General features: G+C 44.9%; 1 protein-coding gene across 1 annotated transcript in view; it reads left to right on the plus strand.

The window, feature by feature from the left end:
• The window catches only part of SYVN1 (synoviolin 1), a 43,383-nt gene extending 17,886 nt beyond the window's left edge, over nucleotides 1-25,497 (plus strand). Inside the window, exons 5-16 of the mRNA XM_070766694.1 lie at nucleotides 640-688; nucleotides 7,828-7,931; nucleotides 10,900-11,026; nucleotides 12,801-12,900; nucleotides 14,637-14,702; nucleotides 16,854-16,970; nucleotides 19,088-19,251; nucleotides 20,627-20,779; nucleotides 20,870-20,995; nucleotides 21,180-21,366; nucleotides 22,249-22,391; nucleotides 25,033-25,497. Coding sequence (XP_070622795.1) covers nucleotides 640-688; nucleotides 7,828-7,931; nucleotides 10,900-11,026; nucleotides 12,801-12,900; nucleotides 14,637-14,702; nucleotides 16,854-16,970; nucleotides 19,088-19,251; nucleotides 20,627-20,779; nucleotides 20,870-20,995; nucleotides 21,180-21,366; nucleotides 22,249-22,391; nucleotides 25,033-25,175 — 1,479 coding nt within the window. The 3' untranslated portion in view covers nucleotides 25,176-25,497. The remainder of the gene's footprint in view (nucleotides 1-639; nucleotides 689-7,827; nucleotides 7,932-10,899; nucleotides 11,027-12,800; nucleotides 12,901-14,636; nucleotides 14,703-16,853; nucleotides 16,971-19,087; nucleotides 19,252-20,626; nucleotides 20,780-20,869; nucleotides 20,996-21,179; nucleotides 21,367-22,248; nucleotides 22,392-25,032) is intronic.
• Nucleotides 25,498-25,714: the final 217 nt, after the last annotated feature.

A 25,714-nucleotide genomic window follows, 5' to 3' on the forward strand; every position in this document is an offset into this window, starting at 1 on the left:
GTAATTTTTCTTCGGTAGTACGCATCATGTTTACTTAGTAAATCTATTAATAATAAAATCACGTATACATATTCCTGTAGCTATTAGTAAGTTAATATGTTTTAAGTTCACTATGTACAGCTTTCTTCTATTTCCTCTATCCTAACCAGTCATAAAATACATTCCAAAGTTTATAAAATTCCGAGTCCTCCTCCTTGTTTAATTCCATTGTCATCTTGTCTAGCTCTGCGCATTCAAAAACTTTCCTTAATTACAATGCTTTCAATTGGTACGTATTTCTGTTTCCAGTGCTGTGCAAGGCTAACCCTCCATTATTCATGTCATTTTTATTAATTTATAATATGACATACAAAGAGAACAAAAAAAGGCAAATATTGGGGAAATTGGGAAAGGAAAAAGGAAGTTGATAGTGGGGGAATGCAAAGAGAAACAAAAGACATTGACTTCAAATTGCTTTGCTGCAGTAACATAAGGCAATTAAGAGCTACGCTCAAGTTTTTAATTTTTCATAATACTGTAATGGAAATTAGCCAGTTTCTATAGCGAAGCCGTGTTTCTCAACTTTGGCCTCTTGAAGAGGTGTGGACTTCAACCCCCAGAATTCCCCAGGCCCTTAAACTTGATGTTTCTTTGTTTTAGATGGAGAGAAGTCCCAACATATCTTGGTTATTCCATTTTCGCATTGTCTGTAAGTACTTTTTAATTTTATTCAAAGTTCTGTTAAATTTTTTTGACTCTCCCATGATAACTCTTTTTTTTTTTGCCATAACTTTTATTGACTTTTTATTATTTACATCTTAATATTTTTTTCAGGCAGATCGACATCCCAATATTTACATTCACATTGATATATATATATATACACATTGTATACACAATCATTCTTTATATTCTTTTCTTTTTCCATCCGTCTCTTGCTGTTATTTTGCATTTTCCATTTATACCATTTGGTCCATGTGGTGTAATAGTCAAGTCCTTTTGGTTCCTTATATATAGTGTTGGGGGTGTTGGGGGTGGAGATTTGGTTTGAATGTAGCAAATAGATTGGGTGACTATGTTTTAATGATTTGATTTAGTTGAAGGATTGACATGGTGATGATTATGATATGTTTTTTTGTTTAAGGCTGGTTTCCAAATCTCTAGTAGGCGGGACGTGTCATCTCTTTTGTTCATGCTGAGGGGGTGCTTTTCTATCTCTATGGCTTCCATAATTATTCTTCTGTAAACATTTTCTGTTTTGGAAAGTAATTTAGTTTTTTCAAAGTCAATTTCGTGCCCTGTTTTTTTAATGTGCTGGACAAGGGAGGAAGTTTTTTCTTCTTTTTTGACTGCATTCTTATGTTCTGCAATGCGTGCGTTTACTCTTCGATTAGTTTGTCCAATGTATGTGGCTGCACATGTTTTGCAAGGGATTTCATAGATTCCTTGGTTTTCGAGTTGGATTTTATCTTTTGGGTTTCTTAGGATGTTTGATATTTTTTGGTTAGTGACAAATGAAGTTTTTATATTATGTTTGTGTAGAATTTTACTAATTTTGTCTGTGGTGCCTTTGATGTAAGGGAGGAGGGTGGTGCCATTATCCTGTTCTTGGTCTTGATTTTTGAGGGATGTCTCTTTTTTGATTAGGTTTGTGATTGCTTTTCTTTCGAATCCATTAGAAATTAATACATCTTTGAGTTTGTTCAATTCTGTTTTTAAGTGCTCATGGTCAGCTAGGCGTTTGGTTCTGGTGATGAGAGTTTTGGCTACTGAGGTGATCTGTGCTGGGTGGTGGTGGGAGTGTGCATTTAAATAACGGCGAGTATCTGTGGGTCTTTCCATCTTTGTGCATAGACAGTTCTTACAACTTTACTATGTGTAACATTAAGTATTTAATGTTTTTGGAATAGGATTTCTTAACAATACCTAACAGAAAGAATTCCGGCGTAAATTCAATTACAGTGTCCGTCATTTCCTGTAGCCATGATAACTTTAAACCAGGGGTCAGCAACCTTAAAACATTTGGACCCATTTCCTACAGAAAACAAAACACCGGGAGCCACAAAACTTTTCCGGTTCCTGACAATTTCCTGAGCGACCACAAAACTAGCATATATAGTTGAAGGTTCTGTTGTCTTCTGAAACTTTTATTTTCTTGGATTTATCCATGGTTGATCTACTGGGGGTCAAAAAGCTTAATAAATGGTGCGTCGATGGGTGTCGCACATTGGCAGTTGTGAAACATACTTTGAGTGACAGGAGCCACAGCAGAGGGATGAAAGGGCCACACGCGGCTCCAGAGTCAGAGGTTGCTGGCGTGGCGCAGTGGTTAGAGGGCAGCACTGCAGGCTCCTTCAGCTAACTGCTAGCTGTAGTTCAGCAGTTCAAATCTCACCACCGGCTCAAGGTTGGCTCAGCCTTCCATCCTTCCGAGGTGGGTCAAATCAGGACCCAGATTGTTGGGGGCAAGAGGCTGATTCCGTAAACCGCTTAGAGAGGTCTTTAAAAGCACTAAGAAGTGGTGTAGAAGTCTAAATTTATTTAGTTATTTATTCGATTTGTATGCCGCCCCTCTCCGTAGACTTGGGGCTATTGCTATTGCTGACCCCTGCTTAAAACCTTGTTTTTGCCTCTAAGGTTGTGGCTTGAGAATGGATCCCAGTTGGACTCCTTGACAATCGAACTGTAAAATCCATGTGAACATAATTTCCCAGGGTGGAGAGATTCTGTTTCTCTTAGGGTTATTTTTCCCCCCTCCTCCAGTTTATTTTTTTCTCCCCCTAGGCCGTTACAACTGTATACATGGTATGTTTGTATGTATGTTTGGTTTTTATATATTAAGGGGTTTTAATTTGCTTTTGGTATTGGATTTTATTGTATATTGTTCATAATTGTTGTTAGCCGCCCCAAGTTTTCGGAGAGGGGCGGCATATAAATCCAATTAAACTTGAAACTTGAAACTTGTTATAGTTCATTTCATAACAGCTTCAACATTCTGCGGAGAGGAGCAGCATACAAATCCAATTAATAATAATAATAATAATAATAATAATAATAATAATAATAATAATAATAATAATAATTTATCAAGTCTTCGGAGAGGGGCGGCATACAAATCTAATAAACTATAACTATAACTTATATGGCTAGTTGTGGCTAGCTGCTCAGATTCTGTACAGATAGTCTCCGACTTACGGCCGCAATTGAGCCCAACATTTCTGTTGCTAAGCCCGTTCGTTAAGCCAGTTTTGCCTCGTTTTATGACTTTTCTCAGCACAGTTGTTAAATGAATCACTGCATTCGTTAAATTAGCAATACGGTTGCCACAAAGACGAGGGTGTCAGGCTATTTTCCAAAGCACCTGAGCTTAGAACAAGAAGCAATGGGTGGAAACTTTTTTTTTTTTAATATAATTTTATTGAATTTTTTAAAGAATTTTACAAAAAACAAAACATAAGCATAAAATGTGCCATCACCAAAAAGAAAAGAAAAATTCCCTTCACCAGGGAAGATTCAATTTTGTATCCTTCATTTGCTTCGTCTCTGGGTTACATTGTTCATTCTTTCTAAAGTGATTGAATTTTATTTCTTACATTTGCATCGCTTACTGATGTAGTTACCGTGTTTCCCCAAAAGTAAGACAGTGTCTTACTTTCTTTTTACCCCCAAAAGCCCCACTACGTCTTACTTTCGGGGTATGTCTTACATTGGAAAAAAATGGAAAGGGTCGCGTTCCCGAAGGCATCTCCCCAGAGTCCAGAAGGGCAGCCGCGGGACAGGAGCCTCGTGAGCCCTTTTCCAAGTTCAACCTCAGGGCTCCAAGCGGCGTGCACGCGTGGAGCCACAGACGCGTGTTGGGGAAGCGTGTATCTGGAGGGGAGGAGCCGCTCTGCGCAGTTGGGCAGCCCCACCTGCCTGCCGGAAAGGAGGCGGGCGAAGGAGGGCGCAGCTCCGGCCGCTCGCCTCGGAGCTGGTCGGCCTTGCTGGCTGCTTGCAGCTGAGCCTCGGCAGGACTCGGTTGCTGGGACGAGCGCCTTCGCTGCAAGCCGCCTCCCGCTCGGCTCGCTTCGGACCAGCGCCGTCCTTCGCTTTGCCAAGCCGGGGAAGAGGTGGTGGCGCCGCGGCGAAGGCGAGGGGCGCGCGGGGAGCTTGGAAGTGACGTCATCGGGCTCCCCCCCCCCGGCAATACCCCCGTGTTTCCCCGAAAGTAAGACATATGTCTTACTTTTGGGGTACGGCTTATATTAGCCGACCCCCCTGAAACCCCCGATACGTCTTACAATCGGGGGTGTCTTAATATCGGGGAAACAGGGTAGTATATAATTTTTGACCTGCTCCCACCGCCTAATTGTTGCTGCTAATTTCTCCTCATTGTAATTATGTAGTCTAATTTCCATAATTTCATAGTGAATGTGGTCCACCATGTATCTGCACCAACTTTTTATCGTCCATTTATTGTCATTTTTCCACCCAAGCACTATTGTTGCCTGGGCACTTTCTATCGCTGCAATTTTGATTTCCTCATATTCTTTTACCTCACTATTTTTTATCAATAATGCTGCTTCCTTAGTTATTTTCCAATGACCATTCGTAATTTGTATTTGTTTCCAAAATTTTTGAACTTTATTACGTTCCCAAAACATATGCATAAATCAATGGGTGGAAACTAATCAAACATAGAAACATAGAAGACTGACGGGAGAAAAAGACCTCATGGTCCATCTAGTCTGCCCTTATACTATTTTCTGTATTTTATCTTAGAGTGGATATATGTTTATCCCAGGCATGTTTAAATTCAGTTACTGTGGATTTATCTACCACGTCTGCTGGAAGTTTGTTCCAAGGATCTACTACTCTTTCAGTAAAATAATATTTTCTCATGTTGCTTTTGATCTTTCCCCCAACTAACTTCAGATTGTGTCCCCTTGTTCTTGTGTCCACTTTCCTATTAAAAACACTTCCCTCCTGGACCTTATTTAACCCTTTAATATATTTAAATGTTTCGATCATGTCCCCCCTTTTCCTTCTGTCCTCCAGACTCTACAGATTGAGTTCATGAAGTCTTTACTGATACGTTTTATGCTTAAGACCTTCTACCATTCCTGTAGCCCGTCTTTGGACCCGTTCAATTTTGTCAATCTCTTTTTGTAGGTGAGGTCTCCAGAACTGAACACAGTATTCCAAATGTGGTGTCACCAGCATTCTATATAGCGGGATCATAATCTCCCTCTTCCTGCTTGTTATACCTCTAGCTATGCAGCCAAGCATCCTACTGTCCTTGCCTACTCAAGGACAGAAGCAACCTAGAACTAAGAAATTTCCTGACAGTGGGGACAATTAACCAGTTTGCCACCAGAAGTTATAGATGCTCCAACAATGGAGGCTTTTAAGAAGAGATTGGACAACCATTTCTCTGAAATAGTATAGGGTTTTCTGCTAAGCAGGGGGTTGGACTATAAGGTCCCTCAAACGCTTATTATTTTAGTAAAGATTGGATCTAAACAGCCCCTCGAGGTCTTTCTCAGCTGAGTCACTGCTGGGCCAGCTGCCTTGTAAAAAAAAAATTGTAGCCGGCTGAGTGATGGAGCCGAGTGCTGAGTTTCCCCCCCCCCAAGGTCAGACGAGGCCAATTGACTATAAACAGATGGAGATGCCAACCCTGTTTGAACTGTAACTGTAAATAAGTCAGAATTTCCAGAAGGCTAATTGTGGGTGGTGATTTGCATGTCAAAATTAACTTGCTTGGTTATTTGCATACAAAAGGCTCTAAGATGTCCTTGGCAGTCCCTACTTTCATTATTTTTTATCATTATCCTTATTATTTAAATTGTTAGGGAACTTCTGCACCTCATTTTTCCTTCAGGCAATGTTGGCTGTTATAGATAGAAATTGAATGAATGAATGAATGAATGAATGAATGAATAAATAGAGAGTCCTTGACTTACGACCAACCTCAAGCCCAGAATTATCATCCTTAAGCAGGACGCTTACCTAATTGGTCCCAATTTTATGAAATTATTTTTTTTTTTTTGCAGTGTGTGTGTGTGTGTGTGTGTGTAATTCAATAAACCCTGCAATTAGACCCAGGGTGGCGCAGCAGGTAGAGTGCTGTACTGCAGGCCACTGAAGCTGACTGTAGATCTGAAGGTCAGCGGTTCAAATCTCATCACTCAAGGTTGACTCAGCCTTCCATCCTTCCGAGGTGGGTCAAATGAGGACCTGGATTGTGGGGGCCATAGGCTGGCTCTGTTAAAAAATGCTATTGCTAACATGTTGTAAGCCGCCCTGAGTCTAAGGAGAAGGGCGGCATAAAAATTGAATGAATGAATGAATGAATAAAAAATAAAATAAAATATAAAATATAAAATATAAAATAAATATAAAATATAAAATATAAAATATAAAATAAGGAATCCATTTTACTGCATGGGTGCTTTTTTTTGCCAGAAACACCAGAAACCAGCAAACAAATGGGGAAAAAAATATTGTGGTCGTGTGACCACGAGATAGTGGAAGAGGCCACAAAGATGAGCTGGTTTTCGAACACTGAAAATGCAATCACACGTCTGTGGGGTGCAGGGTAATGTGGCTATCACAGTGGTTCTCCACCTTTCTAATGCCACGGCCCCTTAATACACTTCCTCATGTTGTGGTGACCCCCAACCATAAGTCTAGCGCTAATTCTCCCAACAGAGCTGATTGGCAGAAAGGCCAGAGGGCCACCCCTACTGTAAACGCCTGATTGGTCGGATGAATAAAATTTGTCTTTTCCCCTGTGGTCTTAGGCGACCCTGGTGAAACGGTCATCTGACCCCCCAAAGGGGTCCCGACCCCCAGGTTGAGAACCACTGGGCTATCGTAACTTTGAATCCAGGTTGTGAACAGCTTTTGCAGGATCCGTTGTAACATCAAATGGTGGCTGAGTGACCAGTTATAAGTCGAAGACCACTTGTAGTTTTAGGGACAGGAGAGAAGATCTCCTGATGGAAAAATGTGATGTAAATCTATTATTACATGAATAAATTAGAGAACTAGTTCTAATTAATTGGGTTTAGCTACCGTATTTTATTGTTTCCTTTTATATGTTGTAAGATGCCCCGAGCCTTTGGAGAGGGGCAGTATATAAATCCAATCAATCAATAAATAAAATAAACATAGCTAGAGGTATAAAAAGCAGGAAGAGAGAGATTGTGATCCCCTTATATAGAGCGCTGGTGAGACCCCATTTGGAATACTGTGTTCAGTTCTGGAGACCTCACCTACAAAAAGATATTGACAAAATTGAACGGGTCCAAAGACGGGCTACAAGAATGGTGGAAGGTCTTAAGCATAAAACGTAACAGGAAAGACTTCATGAACTCCACCTGTATAGTCTGGAGGACAGAAGGAAAAGGGGGGACATGATCGAAACATTTAAATATGTTAAAGGGTTAAATAAAGTCCAGGAGGGAAGTGTTTTTAATAGGAAAGTGAACACAAGAACAAGGGGACACAATCTGAAGTTAGTTGGGGGAATGATCAAAGGCAACATGAGAAAATATTATTTTACTGAAAGAGTAGTAGATCCTTGGAACAAACTTCCAGCAGATGTGGTTGGTAAATCCACAATAACTGAATTTAAACATGCCTGGGATAAACATATATCCATTGTAAGATAAAAGACAGGAAATAGTATAAGGGCAGACTAGATGGACCATGAGGTCTTTTTCTGCCATCAGACTTCTATGTTTCTATGTTTCTAAACAAACAAACTTTGCAGCAGTCCCCTCGGATGTTGCGAATCTCGTGTGTTTCCTTCCGCTTCCTTTCTGCTTTTCCAGTGACAAAACGTTTTCCCTTCTTCCTTAGCTCTCATGGTGCTTCTGGCCATCCTAGACTTCCTGTTCGTCAGCCATGCTTACCACAGCATCCTGACCCGGGGGGCTTCCGTCCAGCTGGTCTTTGGCTTTGAGGTGAGTAAATACCTAGAATAAGTAATAATAGTTTGAAAAAGAATACAGTAGTCCCTCGCTATATCGCGCTTCACCTACTGCGGCTTCACTTCATCGCGGGTTTTCAAGAAATATTAATGAGAAAAATCATTCGCGGATCTTCGCTGGTTCGCGGGTTTCTGAGGAAGTCGATCGGCAGATTTAAACAGCCCGCGGAACTCGATCGGCAGGTTTTTCAAAAAAAATATATCTAAAATTGTAAATACTTTATTTAAATACGGGTCTGGAACGTCACACCAGCGATAGGTGAGGGACTACTGTACAGCGGCACCTCTACCTAAGAAGGCCTCTATTTACAAACTTTTCTCGATAAGAACCGATTGTCCAAGTGATTTCTGAGATTGGGGGTCAGAGCAAGGGGCAGGTGGGAGGGCTCATTTTGAAGCAGAGAAAGAAGAGAACCCATCCAAAGACATAAAAGTCCACTGAACCCCCCCCCCCCAAAAGATGGCACCCATCCGAACCTGATCTGTAATGCCATTTTAACGTCACCAGCAGGTTACTAGTGTTTTAGGTGATGGTGTCCAAACCAGGAGGAAGCCTCACGTGGGTCAGACCCAGGCCTCAGGCCTTTAGTTTGAGTTGGGTTATATTATTGTTGTTGTTGTTATTGTTATTGTTGTTGTTGTTGTTGTTGTTGTTATTATTATTATTATTATTATTATTATTATTATTATTATTATTATAAAAGATATTGACAAAATTGAACGGGTCCAAAGACGGGCTACAAGAATGGTGGAAGGTCTTAAGCATAAAACGTATCAGGAAAGACTTCATGGACTCAATCTGTATAGTCTGGAGGACAGAAGGAAAAGGGGGGACATGACCGAAACATTTAAATATGTTAAAGGGTTAAATAAGGTCCAGGAGGGAAGTGTTTTTAATAGGAAAGTGAACACAAGAACAAGGGGGCACAATCTGAAGTTAGTTGGGGGAAAGATCAAAAGCAACGTGAGGAAATATTATTTCACTGAAAGAGTAGTAGATGCTTGGAACAAACTTCCAGCAGACGTGGTTGGTAAATCCACAGTCACTGAATTTAAACATGCCGGGGATAAACATAGATCCATCCTAAGATAAAACACAGGAAATAGTATAAGGGAAGACTAGATGGACCATGAGGTCTTTTTCTGCCGTCAGTCTTCTATGTTTCTATGTTTCTATTATTATTTATTGGATTTGTATGCCGCCCCTCTCCGCAGACTCGGGGCGGCTAACAACAGTAATAAAACAGTACAGTATATGACAATAATCCAATACTAAAAACAGTTAAAAACCCATTATATAAAAACCAATCATACATACAGACATACCATGCATAAAACTGTAAAGGCCTAGGGGGAAAGTGTATCTCAATTCCCCCATGCCTGGCGGCAGAGGTGGGTTTTAAGCAGCTTACGAAAGGCAAGGAGGGTGGGGGCAATCCTAATCTCTGATCCTTTTATCGGGTATAGATTTTTTATTTTTTTTCCTCCACACCTTACAGAAATACAAAATACACATACCTTCAAACTAGAATGCAATACAATATAGTATCAGTTCCCAAAGTCTTAATCAACATTCTTAATTATTTATCTATTTATCATCATTTATCTTGTGTTATCTCCTTTTCTTAATTTTGTCGTCCGGATTTCAAAGATTGTTTTCTGTTCTCATTCGGGTTCAAAATGCTGTTAGCTATCAAAATTTATCTTGGCTGTTTGCTTTTTTCTACTAAAAAAACTGTGCCATAGTGGTTCAGTCCATTTCTTATATTCTTACTTTATCTCATTCATGTTTTTTACACCCTGGTTTTAATATAACTTCCCTTTACGAGGAAAGTTCCAAATTTACAGAAGGGAAAGGGGGGACATGGTTGAAACATTTAACTATGTTAAACGGTTTAATAAGGTTCAGGAGGGAAGTGTTTTTAATAAGAAAGTAAACACAAGAACAAGGGGGCACAATCTGAGCTTAGTTGGGGGAAAGATCAGAAGCAACGCGAGAAAATATTATTTGACTGAAAGAGGAGTAGATGCTTGGAACAAACTTCCAGCAAACATGGTTGGCAAATCCACAGGAACTGAATTGAAACATGCCTGGAATAAACATAGATCCATCCTAAGATAAAATACAGGAAATAGTAAAAGGGCAGACTAGATGGACCATGAGGTCTTTTTCTGCCATCAATCTTCTATGTTTCTGTGTTTTTTAATGATTATTTATTAGATTTGTATGCCGCCCCTCTCCGTAGACTCGGGGCGGCTTACAGCAATGATAAAAACAATATATATAATGACAAATCTAATGGTTAGAATCTAAAATAACAATAATACATTTAAAAAGTCTAAAAAACAATATATTAAAAACATACATACAGTCATATCATACACAGAGAACTACATAGGCAGGGGGAGATGTCTCAGTTCCCCCACGCTTGACAGCAGAGGTGAGTTTTAAGGAGTTTACAAAAGGCAAGGAGGGTGGGGGCAGTTCTAATCTCTGGAGGGAGCTGATTCCAGAGGGTCGGAGCCGCCACAGAGAAGGCTCTTCCCCTGGCTCCCGCCAAACGACATTGTTTAGTTGACGGGACCCGGAGGAGACCAACTCTGTGGTTTTTACTTCTTTTCCTACAACAAGGGGAAAAAAAACATTGGTTCATATCATGCCTTAAATCTAATTATTATAATAATAACAATATGGGGGGGAGGGGGGCAAGGCAAGTGTTATTATTAAAAATTAAAATTATATCTTCTTACGTGATCCTCATGTCCTCATTTAGTGACCAGAATTGGGCCTAGCAGTTTGTTCGTTAAGGGACGCTGTCACTAAGTGAAACAGGACCAGGCTGAACGATCTTAACTCCAGTGTTAGAAGGGAGCCAAGCCCATCGCTTATCTTGTTCTACTAAGTTCTGGCTTGTGACGTTTTCCCTCTTGGCTCTTCGCAGTACGCCATCCTCATGACGATGGTTTTTACTGTCTTCATCAAATACCTGCTGCACTCCATCGACCTCCAGAGTGAAAACCCCTGGGACAACAAGGCCGTCTTCATGCTCTATACAGAACTCTTCACGGGTAAATAGATCCTGGGAGGAAGCACGAAGCGGAAAGACTCCTCACCTGTCCCCCAAGCCGCCTCTCCCACGAAAGTAGAAACGCTGGCAAGTGAGCCATGCAGGTTGTCCTTGGCATTGGTATAGAATAGAGCAGAACAGAAACAACAAAAATAGAAAATAGAAACAGAAAGAATAAAATAGGAATAGGGGATACGATAGGAAGGGAAAGGAAGAGAGGAAAGGAAAGGAAGAAGAGGAGAGGGGAGGAAAGGAAAGGAAGAGAAGAAAGGAAGAAGAGGAAAGAAGAGAGGAAAGGAAAGGAAAGGAAGAAGAGGAGAGGGGAGGAAAGGAAAGGAAAGGAAGAGAAGAAAGGAAGAGGAAAGGAGAGAGGAAAGGAAAGGAAGAAGAGGAGAGGGGAGGAAAGGAAAGGAAGAGAAGAAAGGAAGAAGAGGAAAGAAGAGAGGAAAGGAAAGGAAAGGAAGAAGAGGAGAGGGGAGGAAAGGAAAGGAAAGGAAGAGAAGAAAGGAAGAGGAAAGGAGAGAGGAAAGGAAAGGAAGAGAGGAAAGGAAAGGAAGAAGAGGAAAGAGGAGAAGAAAGGGAAGGAAGAAGAGGAAAGAAGAGAGGGGAGGAAAGGAAAGGAAGAGAAGAGAAGAAAAAAAGAGGAAAGGAGAGAGGAAAGGAAAGGAAGAGAGGAAAGGAAAGGAAGAAGAGGAAAGGAAAGGAAGAGAAGAAAGGAAGAGGAAAGAAGAGAGGAAAGGGAAGGAAGAAGAGGAAAGAGGAGAGGAAAGGGAAGGAAGAAGAGGAAAGAGGAGAGGGGAGGAAAGGAAAGGAAGAGAAGAGAAGAAAAAAAGAGGAAAGGAGAGAGGAAAGGAAAGGAAGAGAGGAAAGGAAAGGAAGAAGAGGAAAGAGGAGAGGGGAGGAAAGGAAGAAGAGGAAAGAAGAGAGGAAAGGGAAGGAAGAAGAGGAAACAGGAGAGGAGAGGGAAGGAAAGGAAGAGAAGAAAGGAAAGGAAGAAGAGGAAAGGAAAGGAAGAGAAGAAAGGAAGAGGAAAGGAGAGAGGAAAGGAAAGGAAGAGAGGAAAGGAAAGAAAGAAGAGGAAAGAGGAGAGGGGAGGAAAGGAAGAAGAGGAAAGAGGAGAAGAGAGGAAAGGAAAGGAAGAGGAGAATGGAAGAAGAGGAAAGAAGAGAAGAAAGGAAAGGAAGAAGAGGAAAGGAAAGGAAGAGAGGAAAGGAAAAGAAGAAGAGGAGAGGAAAGAAAGGAAAGGAAGAGAGGAGAGGAAGAAGAAGAGAGGAGAGGAAAGGAAAGGGTAAATATAATAGAGAATAGAATAAATAGAATAGAATAGGGAATAGAATGGAATTATTGAAGAATTGAATGGAATTCTTTTATTGGCCAAGCGTGATTGGACACACAAGGAATTTGTTTTAGGGGCATATATGTAAGGAAAGTAAAATACATTCATCAAGAATAAAAAGATACAACACTTTAGTGGTAGTCAAGGATACTAATAACAAGCTATCAAATCGTACTAGGAAACAAATAAAAAACAGTATAATCGAAAGAAACAAGCAACATGGTTATAGTCATAAGTGGAAAAGAGACAGATACTAGTAAGGAAGAGTCTTAGTAAATTATCTGACAGTGTTGAGTGTGATTATTTGTTTAGCAGAGTGATGGCATTCGGGGGGAAAAACCGTGCTTGCGTTCGTCAGTCGGAACATTGACGGACGGCCTTTTTGGCAATGACCTGGAAGTTAAAAAGAAAAATAAACGATTGTCCTCTTGCTCCTCAGGGTTCATCAAGGTCCTTCTCTACATGGCCTTCATGACGATCATGATCAAAGTACATACCTTCCCTCTCTTCGCCATCCGGCCGATGTACCTGGCAATGAGGTGAGTATGGCGAACGAAAATTGGGAGCGACGGAGCACGGTAGAGTGCCCCATTCTGATAGCTATTTTGGGTTGCGTGCGCAGCTGCGCGCCCGCTCTCCAAATGCAAAATTTCGCTCTTGCGCGTGTGAGCAACATTTCTGTGGCTTTTGCCGATTTTGTGCCGAAGCAAATAACATTGCGGGAAATCGTCGAAATCTTGCACATGCGCAGAAGGGAAATCTCGCACCGATGTGCCCCCACGCACCCACCTGACACGCCCACGATGGCCTCGGAAGGCGCACCGATAGCGCCAAAGGCAGCAGGCCTTCCCCGATGCATACCAGGGGTGCGTTGCTGCCGATTCGGACCGGTTCTTTAGAAGCGGTAGTGGAAATTTGCTGCCACTCGCCGAACTGGCGGCGGTGCTGGCGGTCCACGCTCCCGAACTGATCTTCCGTTCGCCACGGCTTGCCTGCCTCATTATTATTATTATTATTATTATTATTATTATTGTTATTGTTATTGTTATTGTTATTGTTATTATTATTATTTATTGGATTTGTATGCCGCCCCTCTCCGCAGACTTGGGGTGGCTGACAACAGTGGTAAAACAACATGAACAATCCATTTAATGAAAACAAGTAAATAACCCTTATTATAAAAAACCAAGCATACACACAAACATACCATGCATAACTTGTAATAGCCTAGGGGGAAAGGATAACTTAACTCCCCCATGCCTGGCGACAAAGGTGGATCTTGAGTAATTTGCGAAAGACAAGGAGGGTGGGGGCCGTTCTAATCTCTGGGGGGAGTTGGTTCCAGAGGGCCGGGGCCGCCACAGGGAAGGCTCTTCCCCTGGGGCCCGCCAAATGACATTGTTTGGTCGACGGGACCCGGAGAAGGCCGACTCTGTGGGACCTTATCGGCCGCTGGGATTCGTGCGGTAGAAGGCGGTTCCGGATGTATTCTGGCCCAATGCCATGTAGGGCTTTAAAGGTCATTACCAACACTTTGAATTGTGACCGGAAACCGATCGGCAGCCAGTGCAGGCCGCGGAGTGTTGCAGAAACGTGGGCGAATCTAGGAAGCCCCACAATGGCTCTCGCGGCCGTATTCTGCACGATCTGGAGTTTCCGAACACTTTTCAAAGGTAGCCCCATGTAGAGAGCATTGCAGTAATCGAACCTCGAGGTGATGAGGGCATGAGTGACTGTGAGCAGTGACTCCCTGTCCAAATAGGGCCGCAACTGGTGCACCAGGCGAACCTGGGTAAACGCCCCCCCTCGCCACAGCCGAAAGATGATGTTCCAATGTCAGCTGTGGATCGAGGAGGACGCCCAAGTTGCGGACCCTCTCTGAGGGGGTCAATAGTCCCCCCCCTCCCAGGGTAATGGACGGATGGACGGACAGATGGAATTGTCCTTGGGAGGCAAAACCCACAGCCACTCCGTCTTATCCGGGTTGAGTTTGAGTTTGTTGACACCCATCCAGGCCCCAACAACCTCCAGGCACCGGCACATAATTTCCACTGCTTTGTTGACTGGACATGGGGTGGAGATGTACATCTGGGTAACATCAGCGTACTGATGATACCTCACCTCATGCCCTTGGATGATCTCACCCAGCAGTTTCATGTAGATATTGAATAGCAGGGGGGAGAGGGCCGACCCCTGAGGCACCCCACAAGGGAGAGACCTAGAGGTCGACCTATCCCCCCCCCCCAGGGACTAACTCTTGCCATCTCCACCCCAGGCAGTTCAAAAAGGCCGTCACCGATGCGATCATGTCTCGTCGGGCGATCCGCAACATGAACACACTGTGAGTATTTTCATCAGGAAGGCCTGTCACGTTTCCTGGTTGCAGGTCCCTTATTGATATCTTTGTTTGTTCGCTGCTTGCTTACTTGCTTGTATCCCATTCGTTCTCATTCTTTCCTTCTTATTCTCTCCATCCATCATCTATCTCAGTGATTTTCAACCTTTTTTGAGCCGCGGCACATTTTTTACATTTTAAAATCCTGGGGCACACGACCAAACAAAATGACACCCTAAGACACTCTCCTCTCTTTTTTCCATCCCTGTCTCCTCCCCACCCTTGTGTGTGTGTTTGTATACACACTCTTGAACCATTTCCAAAAACAGGTGAGGGCTGGGGGGGGGGTGTTTCTCTCTTTTTCCTCTCATTCTCTGTCTCAATCGTTTTCTCATTTCTCTTTTTTCCTCCCCTTTTTACTCATTTCTCTCTCTCCCTTCCTCTCCTTTTCTCTCTCTCTCTTGCTTGCTCTGTCTCTTGCTTGCTTGCTTTCTCTCTTGCTTTCTCTCTCTCTCTCTTTCTCTCTTTCTTTCTTTTTCCTTCTCTCTCTCTCTCTGCAAAAAGTTGCGAGACCAGAACCTGAGCTTCCTTCTTCGCGGCACACCTGACCATGTCTCACGGCACACTGGTTGAAAAACACTGATCTATCTACTGTGTTTCCCTGAAAATAAAACCCTGTCTTATAATTTTTCGGAGCCTGAAATAAGCACTTGGCCTTATTGCCATGCACTTATTATCAGGGGAGGTCTTATTTTGGGTAAAAAAGCAAGTATTATTATTATTATTATTATTATTATTATTATTATTATTTATTAGATTTGTATGCCGCCCCTCTCCGTAAACTCGGGGCGACATACAAATAGAATAGAATAGAATGCTTGGCTGCATAGCTAGAGGTACAACAAGCAGGAAGAGGGAGATTTTGATCCCGCTGTGTAGAGCGCTGGTGAGACCCCATTTGGAATAATACTGTGTTCAGTTCTGGAGACCTCACCTACAAAAAGATATTGACAAAATTGAACGGGTCCAAAGAGGGGCTACAAGAATGGTGGAAGGTCTTAAGCATAAAATGTATCAGGAAAGACTTCATGAACTCAATCTGTATAGTCTGGAGGACAGAAGGGAAAGGGGGGACATGATCAAAACACTTAAATATGTTAAAGGATTAAATAAGGTCCAGGAGGGAAGTGTTTTCAATAGGAAAGTGAACACAAGAACATGGGGGCACAATCTGAGGTGAGTTGGGGGAAAGATTAGAAGTAATGTGAGAAAATATTATTTGACTGAAAGAGTAGTAGATGCTTGGAAAAAACTTCCAGCAGACATGGTTGGTAACAGTAAGTGAATTTAAACATGCTTAGGATAAAGATATATCCATCCTAAGATAAAATACAGGAAATAGTATAAGGACAGACTAGATGGACCATGAAGTCTTTTTCTGCCGTCAATCTTCTATGTTTCTAACAGGGTACAATGGGTACCTCTACTTAGGAACTTAATTTGTTCTGTGACCAGGTTCTTAAGTAGAAGAATTTGTAAGTAGAAGTAATTCTTTCCATAGGAATCAATGTAAAAGCAAATAATGCGTGCAAACTCATTGGGAAAGAAATAAAAGCTCGGAATTTGGGTGGGAGGAAGAGGAGGAAGAGGAAGAGAAGGAGGACAGTCGCTGCCCAGAGCGAAGGGAGCGTTTCTTTTCTCTGGGCACTGGCAAAGGGTTAATCCAAGTGCCCAGAGAAAGGAAAACGCTTCGTTCGCTCTGGGCTGCCAAAGCCTCCTTAAGCGCCACTGAAAGGCTCCTCTGGCAGCCCAGAAAAGCCCGAGATGGCCGGGATTAAAGGGGGAATGGCAGGAAACTGGCCGGGCCTTCGTGCCGCTCTCAAATTTCCTGGGAAATTTTTCCGGGCTCGGCTTCTTAAGTAGAAAATGGTTCTTAAGAAGAGGCAAAAAAATCTTGAACACCTGGTTCTTATCTAGAAAAGTTCTTAAGTAGAGGCCTTCTTAGGTAGAGGCACCACTGTTTCCCTCTCTCTCTCATCTATATCTGTCCGTCCATCTGACTGATTGATGGCCACAGCTGCTGAGTTCACAAGGTCATCTTTGGGCTGTGCTTGGGAGAAGGGAAGGAGCTTAGGTGTCTGGCCTTGTTCTCCTCAGCTACCCCGATGCCACCCCAGAAGAGCTGCAGGCCATGGACAACGTTTGCATCATATGCCGGGAGGAGATGGTGATGGGTGCGAAACGCCTGCCATGCAATCACATATTCCATACCAGGTGTGTATGTAAGGGGTGGTGGTGGTGGCTTTTTTGTTTTTTAATAGAAAGCACGAGTGAATCTGAGTGCACTTGAAACCTTGATTTGTCTTCAGGAATATAGGTGTGTGTAAGGGAGAGAGGAGAGGGAGGGAGCGAGAGGAAGTGAAAGAGAGGGAGAAAGAGAAAAGAGAGAGAAAAATAATCAAGAAGAATCAGAATTTTATGATATCTGGCAGAAAGTATATATTTGGTGGGAAACAAGGAATAAGAGATAAGCGTGTTTGCTATATTATTTTGCATATTTGAATTGAGTACAGTGGAACCTCGACATACGAGCAGCTCTACTTACGAGCTACTCGAGATAAGAGCTGGGAGGGGAGCGACATTTTTGTTCGCCTCCCGAGCTCACATTTGGGATACGAGCGCCAAGGAGCTGTCTCCTGAAGCCGAACGCTAATTTCCGCGTTCGGCTTCAGGAGACAGCTGCAAGCCCCCGAGCCCCCCAGGCCGGCTGCGACGTTTTAAAACACCCGCGCCGCTTCGCAGCTGTCTCCTGAAGCCGAACGCTAACTTCCGCGTTCGGCCGGCAGCGGTTTTTTTTGTTGTTGCACGGATTAATTGACTTTACATTGTTTCCTATGGGAAACAATGTTTCGTCATACGAGCGTTCCGACTTACGAGCCTCCTTCCGGAACCAATTAGTCTCGTAAGTCGGGGTTCTACTGTATTAGAATTGTATAAGACGGTAATTATTAGTATAAATATAAATCTCTTTCATCTCTTTTCTTTTTTTTCCTCTTTGTCTTTTCATAAAACTTTTTTTCTTTTTCATATATATCTTCATAAATGTTGACACAGATTTAGATTTATATATTAAGATTGATACTTTTATTCTATATAACAATATGTATTTTACAGATAAACTTTTTATTTTCATACGAAGACTTCTATCTTGAGCGGAGCGACTGTAGCTCCATTAAGTGTTATGTGTTTTGTTTGTTGTGTTTGTTACTTGGAAAAAACTAATAAAATTTATTTTTTTAAAAAAAAGAAAGATAGGGAGAAAGAGAAAAGAGAGAGAAAAAGAGAGATGGGGAGAGAGAGAGGGGAGAGAAAAGGAGAGGGAAAAGGAGAAGGAGAGAATGGAGACAGAAAAGAAGAGAGAGAGAAGGAGAGAAAAGAAGAGAAAAAGAAAGAAGAGAGAAAGAGAGGAGAGAGAGAAAGAGAAAAGAGAGAAGAAAAGAAAAGGAAAAGAATGGAGACAAAAGGAGAAAGAGAGAAGAAGAGAAAGAGAAGAAGAGGAAAGAGAATGAGAGAAGAGAGAGAAAAAGAAAAGGGGAGAGAGAGAAAGGAGAGGTAGAGAAAGAGAGAGAAAAGGAGAGAGGGAAAGAGAAGGAGAGAATGGAGACAGAAAAGAAGAGAGAGAGAAGGAGAGAAAAAAAGAGAAAAAAAGAAAGAGGAGAGAAAGAGAGGAGAGAAAGAGAAAAGAGAGAAAAGGAGAGAAGAAAAGGAAAAGAATGGAGACAAAAGGAGAAAGAGAGAAGAAGAGAAAGAGAATAAGAAGAAAGAAAGAGAAGAGAGAGAAAAAGAAAAGGGGAGAGAGAAAGAAGGAGAGGTAGAGAGAGAAAAGGAGAGAGGGAAAGAGAAGGAGAGAATGGAGACAGAAAAGAAGAGAGAGAGAAGGAGAGAAAAGAAGAGAAAAAAGAAAGAGGAAAGACAGAGAAAGAGAGGAGAGAGAGAAAGAGAAAAGAGAGAAAAGGAGAGAAGAAAAGAAAAGGAAAAGAATAGAGACAAAAGGAGAAAGAGAAGAAGAGAAAGAATAAGAGGAAAGAGAATGAGAGGAGAGAGAGAAGAGAGAGAGAAAGAAAAGGGGAGAGAGAAAGAAGGAGAGGTAGAGAAAGAGAGAGAAAAGGAGAGCGGGAAAGAGAAGGAGAGAAAGAGAGAATAGGATAGAGAAGGAGAAAATGGAGACAGAAAAGGAGAGACAGAGAGAGAAGAAGAGAAGAGAAAGAAAAGAAAGCAGAAAAAGAGAAAGAAAGAGAAAGAAAATTGGGGGGGGAGAGAGAGAGAGGATGACCTGGAAGGCAGTTTTGAATCCACCTGTTAGAACTATAAGGGCTTCTCCTCTTCTTCAGCTGCCTCCGGTCCTGGTTCCAGCGCCAACAGACCTGCCCCACCTGCCGGATGGACGTCCTGCGGGCCTCCCTGCCCACCCAGTCGCAGCCGCCCCCCGAGCAGCCGGAAGGAGGGCAGCATCCGCCCCCCCACCAACCCCCCTTGATGCCTCAGCCGCCCAACTGTGAGTCCCGCTTGATGAGCAGCTGCGCCTCATTCACCTTTCTCCTCTTTAATCTCTTTTCAGGGGGTGGGTGGGGGAACTTCAACTCTTAATATTTCCCAGCCAGCCCCCTACAACAACTCTGTGCGGTAGGCTGTGGAGTGAGAGAGGGGCTGGCCCAAAGTCACGCAGCCTAAGGCGGGACTAGAACTCCCAGTCTCCTGGTGATTGGCCCAAAGTCACCCAGCTGGCTTTAATGCCAAGAGAGAACTAGAACTCCCAGTCTCCTGGTGATTGGCCCAAAGTCACCCAGCCAGCTTTCATGTCTAAGGTGGGACTAGAATTCACCGTCTCCTGGTGATTGGCCCAAAGTCACCTAACTGGCTTTAATGCCCAAGAGAGACCTAGAACTTACTGTCTCCTGGTGACTGGCTCAAAGTTACCCAGCCGGCTTTCATGTCTTAAGGTGGGACTAGAACTCACCGTCTCCTGGTGATTGGCCCAAAGTCACCTAACTGGCTTTAATGCCCAAGAGAGAACTAGAACTCCCAGTCTCCTGGTGATTGGCCCAAAGTCACCCAGCCGGCTTTCATGTCTAAGGTGGGACTAGAACTCACCGTCTCCTGGTGATTGGCCCAAAGTCACCTAACTGGCTTTAATGCCCAAGAGAGAACTAGAACTCCCAGTATCCTGGTGATTGGCCCAAAGTCACCTAACTGGCTTTAATGCCCAAGAGAGAACTAGAAATCTCTGTCCCCTGGTGATTTGCTCAAAGTCACCCAGCCACTTTCCAGCCTAAGGGGGGACTAGAACTCTCTGTGTCCTTGTGATTGGCCCAAAGTCCCCTAGCTGCCTTTCCTGTCAAAGGCGGGGCTAGAACTCTCAGCCCCCTGGTGATTGGCCCACACTCAGCCGCTTTCCAGCCTAAGGCAGGACTAGAACTCACTCTCTCCTGTTGATTGGCCCAAAGTCACCCAGCCGGCTTTCATGTCTTAAGGCGGGAGTAGAACTCACTCTCTCCTGTTGATTGGCCCCAAGTCACCCAGTCGGCTTTGATGCCTAGTGTGAGACTGGAACTCACCGCCTGTAGCCTGGTTCTTCCACCATTCCGCCTGCATGTCTGTATCAGAAAAGGCGGCGGCTAGAGATCATTTCAAATAGCGGCAAATCGTAATTCTTGGCCGTCTGGGATAATCCGGCTCTCTTAGAAGCGAGGCGGGGAAAGGAGGGGGCCCTTTATGGCTGGTGGACTTCAACTCCCAGCATCCCTCAGCCAACGTGGCCTGGCTGAGGAATGCTGGGAGTTGCAGTCCCCCAGTCACAAAAGGGCCATTGTTCTCCAACCTTGCCTGAGAAGCAGCATGGATGCCCTTCCTCCTCTTCTTCTTCCCTCCAGTCCCTCCAGGCCTCCTGCCTCCGTTTCCTCCCGGGATGTTCCCTCTGTGGCCGCCCATGGCTCCTTTCCCGCCAGTGCCGGGCGTCCAGCCCCCCAACAACACCGACGGTGCTGCCGCGGCTGCCTCCTCCCCGCCAGGACCCCAAGCGGCAGGTGAGACACCTCCCTCCCCTCCCACAGCCGGCTGTTCCACGGGGGAACCACTGAACGGGGGGTCTGAACAGCGCTGCGTTTCCTCCACAGGCACCGCCAGGCCCACCGGGGATTCGGCCACCACGTCGGACGCCGCCACTACTGCCGCCGCAGGGACCCTGCCAGGCTTCCCCTTCCCTCCCCCTTGGATGGGCATGCCGTTCCCCCCTCTCTTTGGTACGTTCCGGGGGTGCCTGGGCGTGGCTTCCCCCAGAGGGCGGGGCGATGGACTTTTGGCGGCTTCCGATTGGCCGGTTTTGCTGCCTTTTGGGGATGGGGTGGTACTTGAAGGGCTGGTTCTTTTTTGGAGGCGGGAGGCCGAGTTCTCTTCTCCATTGTCCCCCTCCTCTGTTTGCTTTAGGCTTTCCCCCGATGCCGGTTCCCCCCTCGGGGTTTGCGGGGCTGACGGAGGAGGAGCTGCGGGCCATGGAAGGCCACGAACGGCAACACTTGGAAGCCCGGCTGCAGTGCCTGCAGAACATCCACACGCTCCTGGACGCAGCCATGCTCCAGATCAACCAGTACCTGACTGTGCTGGCGACCATCGGGTGAGTGTCTCTCCCTCTCTCCCTCTCTCTGTTTCCCCCCTCCCTTCCTCTCTTTCTTCCCTTCCTTCTCACCCGTCCTTCTTCCCTCCCTCCCTCCCTCTCTCCCTCCCTCCCTCCTTCCTTCCTTCCTTCCTTCCTTCTTTCCTCCCTTTGTTTCTTCCTTCCCACACGTCTTCCTTCCTTTCTTCTCTTTTTCTCTTTGTTTCTTTTTCTTTCTTTCTCCCTCCCTTCCTTCCTCTCTTTCTTCCCTTTTCCCTCTCACACATATTCCTTCCTTCCTTCTTTCCCTGTCCTTCCTTCCCTCCCTCCCTCCTTCCTTCTTTCCTTCCTTCCTTCCTCTCTTTTTCTCTTTCTTTCTTTTTCTTTGTCCTTCCTTTCCTCCCTACAACCCAACACCCCCTTCCTTCCTTCCTTCGTTCCTTCCCTCCCTCCCTCCGTCCCTCCTCCCTTCCTTCCTTCCTTCCTTCCTTCCTCTCTTTTTCTCTTTCTTTCTTTTTCTTTGTCCTTCCTTTCCTCCCTACAGCCCAACACCCCCTTCCTTCCTTCCTTCCCTCCCTCCCTCCCTCCCTCCCTCCTTCCTTCCTTCCTTCCTTCCTTCCTCTCTTTTTCTCTTTCTTTCTTTTTCTTTGTCCTTCCTTTCCTCCCTACAACCCAACATCCCCTTCCTTCCTTCCTTCCTTCCTTCCTTCCTTCCTTCCTTCCTTCCTTCCTTCCTTCCTTCCTTCCTTCCTTCCCGTCCCTCCTTTTTCTCTCTTTGTGTCTCTTTTTTCCTGCTTTCCTTTCCTTCCCTTCTTAGATTCCTATTCTGCCCATCACGCTTGGGTGAAATCTGGGTAGTTACCAGCACTCTTTCCCCACTGGGTCGCTGTGTCTTTTGTACAGGATGCCTCGAGCTGCCCCGACGCCCCCCAGCGCTTCAGCCACTTCGATGCCCCCCCCGGAGACCCCGACCAGCCCCGAATCATCGAATTCCAGCGAAGTCACCACCTCGACCTCCCACCCAGCGGACAGCTCCTCTTCACCAGGTAACGTCACCTGAACTCCGGCAGCGGGGTGGTCCCCCAGAACAGGGAGGTCCTCGACTTGCAACCAGTATTGAGCGCCCCCCTCCCCCCAATTTCCATCACTAAACAAGAGATGGTCGTTAAGAGTCTGCGGAGAGAGGCGGCATACAAATCTAATAAATAATAATAATAATAAGAGAGTTTTTGCCCATGAAACTGATTTGCGACAACGGAGGGGACGGTGGGACTAGGTAAGAGGATATATGGTTAGTAGAATCCGAGACCAAACTACAAGGAATAAATTGGAATCACTTTATAATATGTAAATAGATATATCACTCTTGAGTTAAAATGGTATATATAAGAAATACCCCCAGCGTTGAAGGGGTGACTTGATCGAAGTGTATAAAATCGTGCATGGGATAGAAAAGGTGGATAGAGAAAAATTATTTTCTCTATCCCACAATACCAAGACGAGGGGGCCCTCCCTAAAGCTCATAGGTAAGAAAGCGAGGACAAATAAAGGAAAATATTTCTTCCCCCAGAGGGTCCTTGGTTGATGGAATTCCCTTCCAGAAGAGGTCGTGACAGCTGACAGCCTGGATAGCTTCAAGGCAGGATTAGACAGATTCAGGGATGCCAAGTGTATCGGAGGTTATTGAAACAGATGTCCATGTGCTGCTTCTATGTTGGTTGAGGCAGGCAGGACTCCCTTGAGTACCATTTGCTGGGGGTCGAGGGAAAGGGAGGGTCTTGCCTTCTCTTTCTGCTCAAGATCCCCATGGACAATTGGTGGGCCGCTGTGGGACACAGAATGCTGGACTCGATGGGCTTTGGCCTGATTGAGCAGGGCTCTTCTTATGTTCTTATGTCGTTCTTACTTTATGTTTATGTATACAGTGGTCGCTCTGCTTAAGAACTTAATTCGTTCCGTGACCAGGTTCTTAAGTAGAATAGTTTGTAACTAGAAGCAATTTTTCCCATAGGAATCAATATAAAAGCAAATAATGCCTGCAAACCCATTAGGAAAGAAATAAAAGCTCGGAATTTGGGTGGGAGGAGGAGGAGGAGGAAGAAGAGGAGGAGGACAGTCGCTGCCCAGAGCGAAGGGAGTGTTTCTTTTCTCTGGGCGCCGGCAGAGTTTTATTCCCTCTCCAAGCGCCCAGAGAAAGGAAAATGCTTTGTTCGCTCTGGACTGCCAAAGCCTCCTTAAGCACCACTGAAAGGCTCCTCTAGTAGCCCAGAAAAGCCCGAGATGGCCAGGATTAAAGGGGGAATGGCAGGAAACTGGCCGGCCTTCATGCCGCTCTCAAATTTCCTGTGACATTTTTCCAGGCTCGGGTTTGTAAGTAGAAAATGGTTCTTAAGAAGAGGCAAAAAAAATCTTGAACACCCAGTTCTTATCTCGAAAAGTTCAACAATCTCCTTAGGTAGAGGTACCACTATACCTGCTATATGTTGTGCATATTTTTGACAAAATGAAGAAATAATAATTTATTTATTTATTATGTATTTATTATTTAGATTTGTATGCCGCCCCTCTCCGCAGACTCAGGGCGGCTCACAACAAAGTGAAACAATTTACAACAAATCTAAATTACAGTTTAAAAATATTTTTAAAACCCCATTTTCTAAACAAACATGCAGACAGACATACCATTCATAAATTGTATATGCCCGGGGGAGATGTCTCAGTTCCCCCATGCCTGACGACAAAGGTGGGTCTTAAGGAGCTTACGGAAGGCAAGGAGAGTAGGGGCAGTTCTAATCTCTGGGGGGAGTTGGTTCCAGAGGGCTGGGGCCGCCACAGAGAAGGCTCTTCCCCTGGGGCCCGCCAACCGACATTGTTTAGTTGACGGGACCCGGAGAAGGCCCACTCTGTGGGACCTAACTGGTCGCTGGGATTCGTGCGGCAGGAGGCGGTCTCGGAGATATTCTGGTCCGATGCCATGAAGGGCTTTATAGGTCATAACCAACACTTTGAATTGTGACCGGAAGTTGATCGGCAACCAATGCAGACTGCGGAGTGTTGGTGAAACATGGGCATACCTAGGGAAGCCCATGACTGCTCTCGCAGCTGCATTCTGCAAGATCTAAAGTTTCCGAACACTTTTCAAAGGTAGCCCCATGTAGAGAGCATTACAGTAGTCGAGCCTCGAGGTGATGAGGGCATGAGTGACTGTGAGCAATGAGTCCCGGTCCAAATAGGGCCGCAACTGGTGCACCAGGCGAACCTGGGCAAACGCCCCCCTCGCCACAGCTGAAAGATGGTTCTCTAATGTGAGCTGTGGATCGAGGAGGACGCCCAAGTTGCGGACCCTCTCCGAGGGGGTCAATAATTCCCTCCCCCCCAGGGTAATGGACGGACAGATGGAGTTGTCCTTGGGAGGCAAAACCCACAGCCACTCCGTCTTATCCGGGTTGAGTTTGAGTGTGTTGACACCCATCCAGGCCCCAACAGCCTCCAGGCACCGGCACATCACTTCCACTGCTTCGTTGACTGGACATGGGGTGGAGATGTAAAGCTGGGTATCATCAGCGTACTGATGATACCTCACCCCATGTCCTTGGATGATCTCACCCAATAATAAGGCCAGGCACTCAAAGTCAAAATCCCCTTCGAATTCTTTATTTCTTTTATTTCTCTCTTTGCCGTTCCCAGATATATCTCCAGACAAAGCGGAAGGCTCCACGCAGCTCTCCAGCCACGACGGGGACCCCTCCTCGCCGGAAGAGCCCAACGCAGCCGAATTGCGCAGACGCCGACTTCAAAAACTAGAACTGCCTTCTTCCGCCTCTCACTGAGCGTGCCTGACCCGATGGATTTTTTTTTTTTGGTCCCCTTTCTCTTCCCCCCCACCCCGCCCCAAATAAAACGGAAAAAACACACACGGATTTAAGAAGACCCAAGCCTCCCCCCTCCTCTTCCTCATTGAAGAAGGAAACACAGATGTCTTAACTCAAGGCCGCCAAACGCCGAACGTGGCCAGTTCTACCGGACTCGCAGCGGTGGGGACAATAGGCCACGTTTTAACCACGGCTTGACACTTTTTTTCCCCCCAGAGGAATAATTTAGCTGTGACTTCGATCATAACAAGAGACCCACGTAGACTCTTGCACCAGCCCAGCTGTTGCCCATGGATTTCAAATCTCTTGCGTCGACCCGGAGCGTGCCGAAACCAGGGTGGGCGAGGGTCCCTCGTCTCATTTTGGGGGGGGGGGAGAAGAGAGAGAGAGAGAGAGAGAGGTGGAGGGAGGCGCTTTTTAAAAACCGAGGCGGTTTTTGAAGAATCCCTCTTCGACAAGGGTAGAGCTTTTTCTACGCAATATTTTTGTCCTTCGAT

Source organism: Erythrolamprus reginae, chromosome 13, assembly GCF_031021105.1.
Source record: "Erythrolamprus reginae isolate rEryReg1 chromosome 13, rEryReg1.hap1, whole genome shotgun sequence".
In the NCBI taxonomy this organism is placed as follows: domain Eukaryota; kingdom Metazoa; phylum Chordata; class Lepidosauria; order Squamata; family Dipsadidae; genus Erythrolamprus; species Erythrolamprus reginae.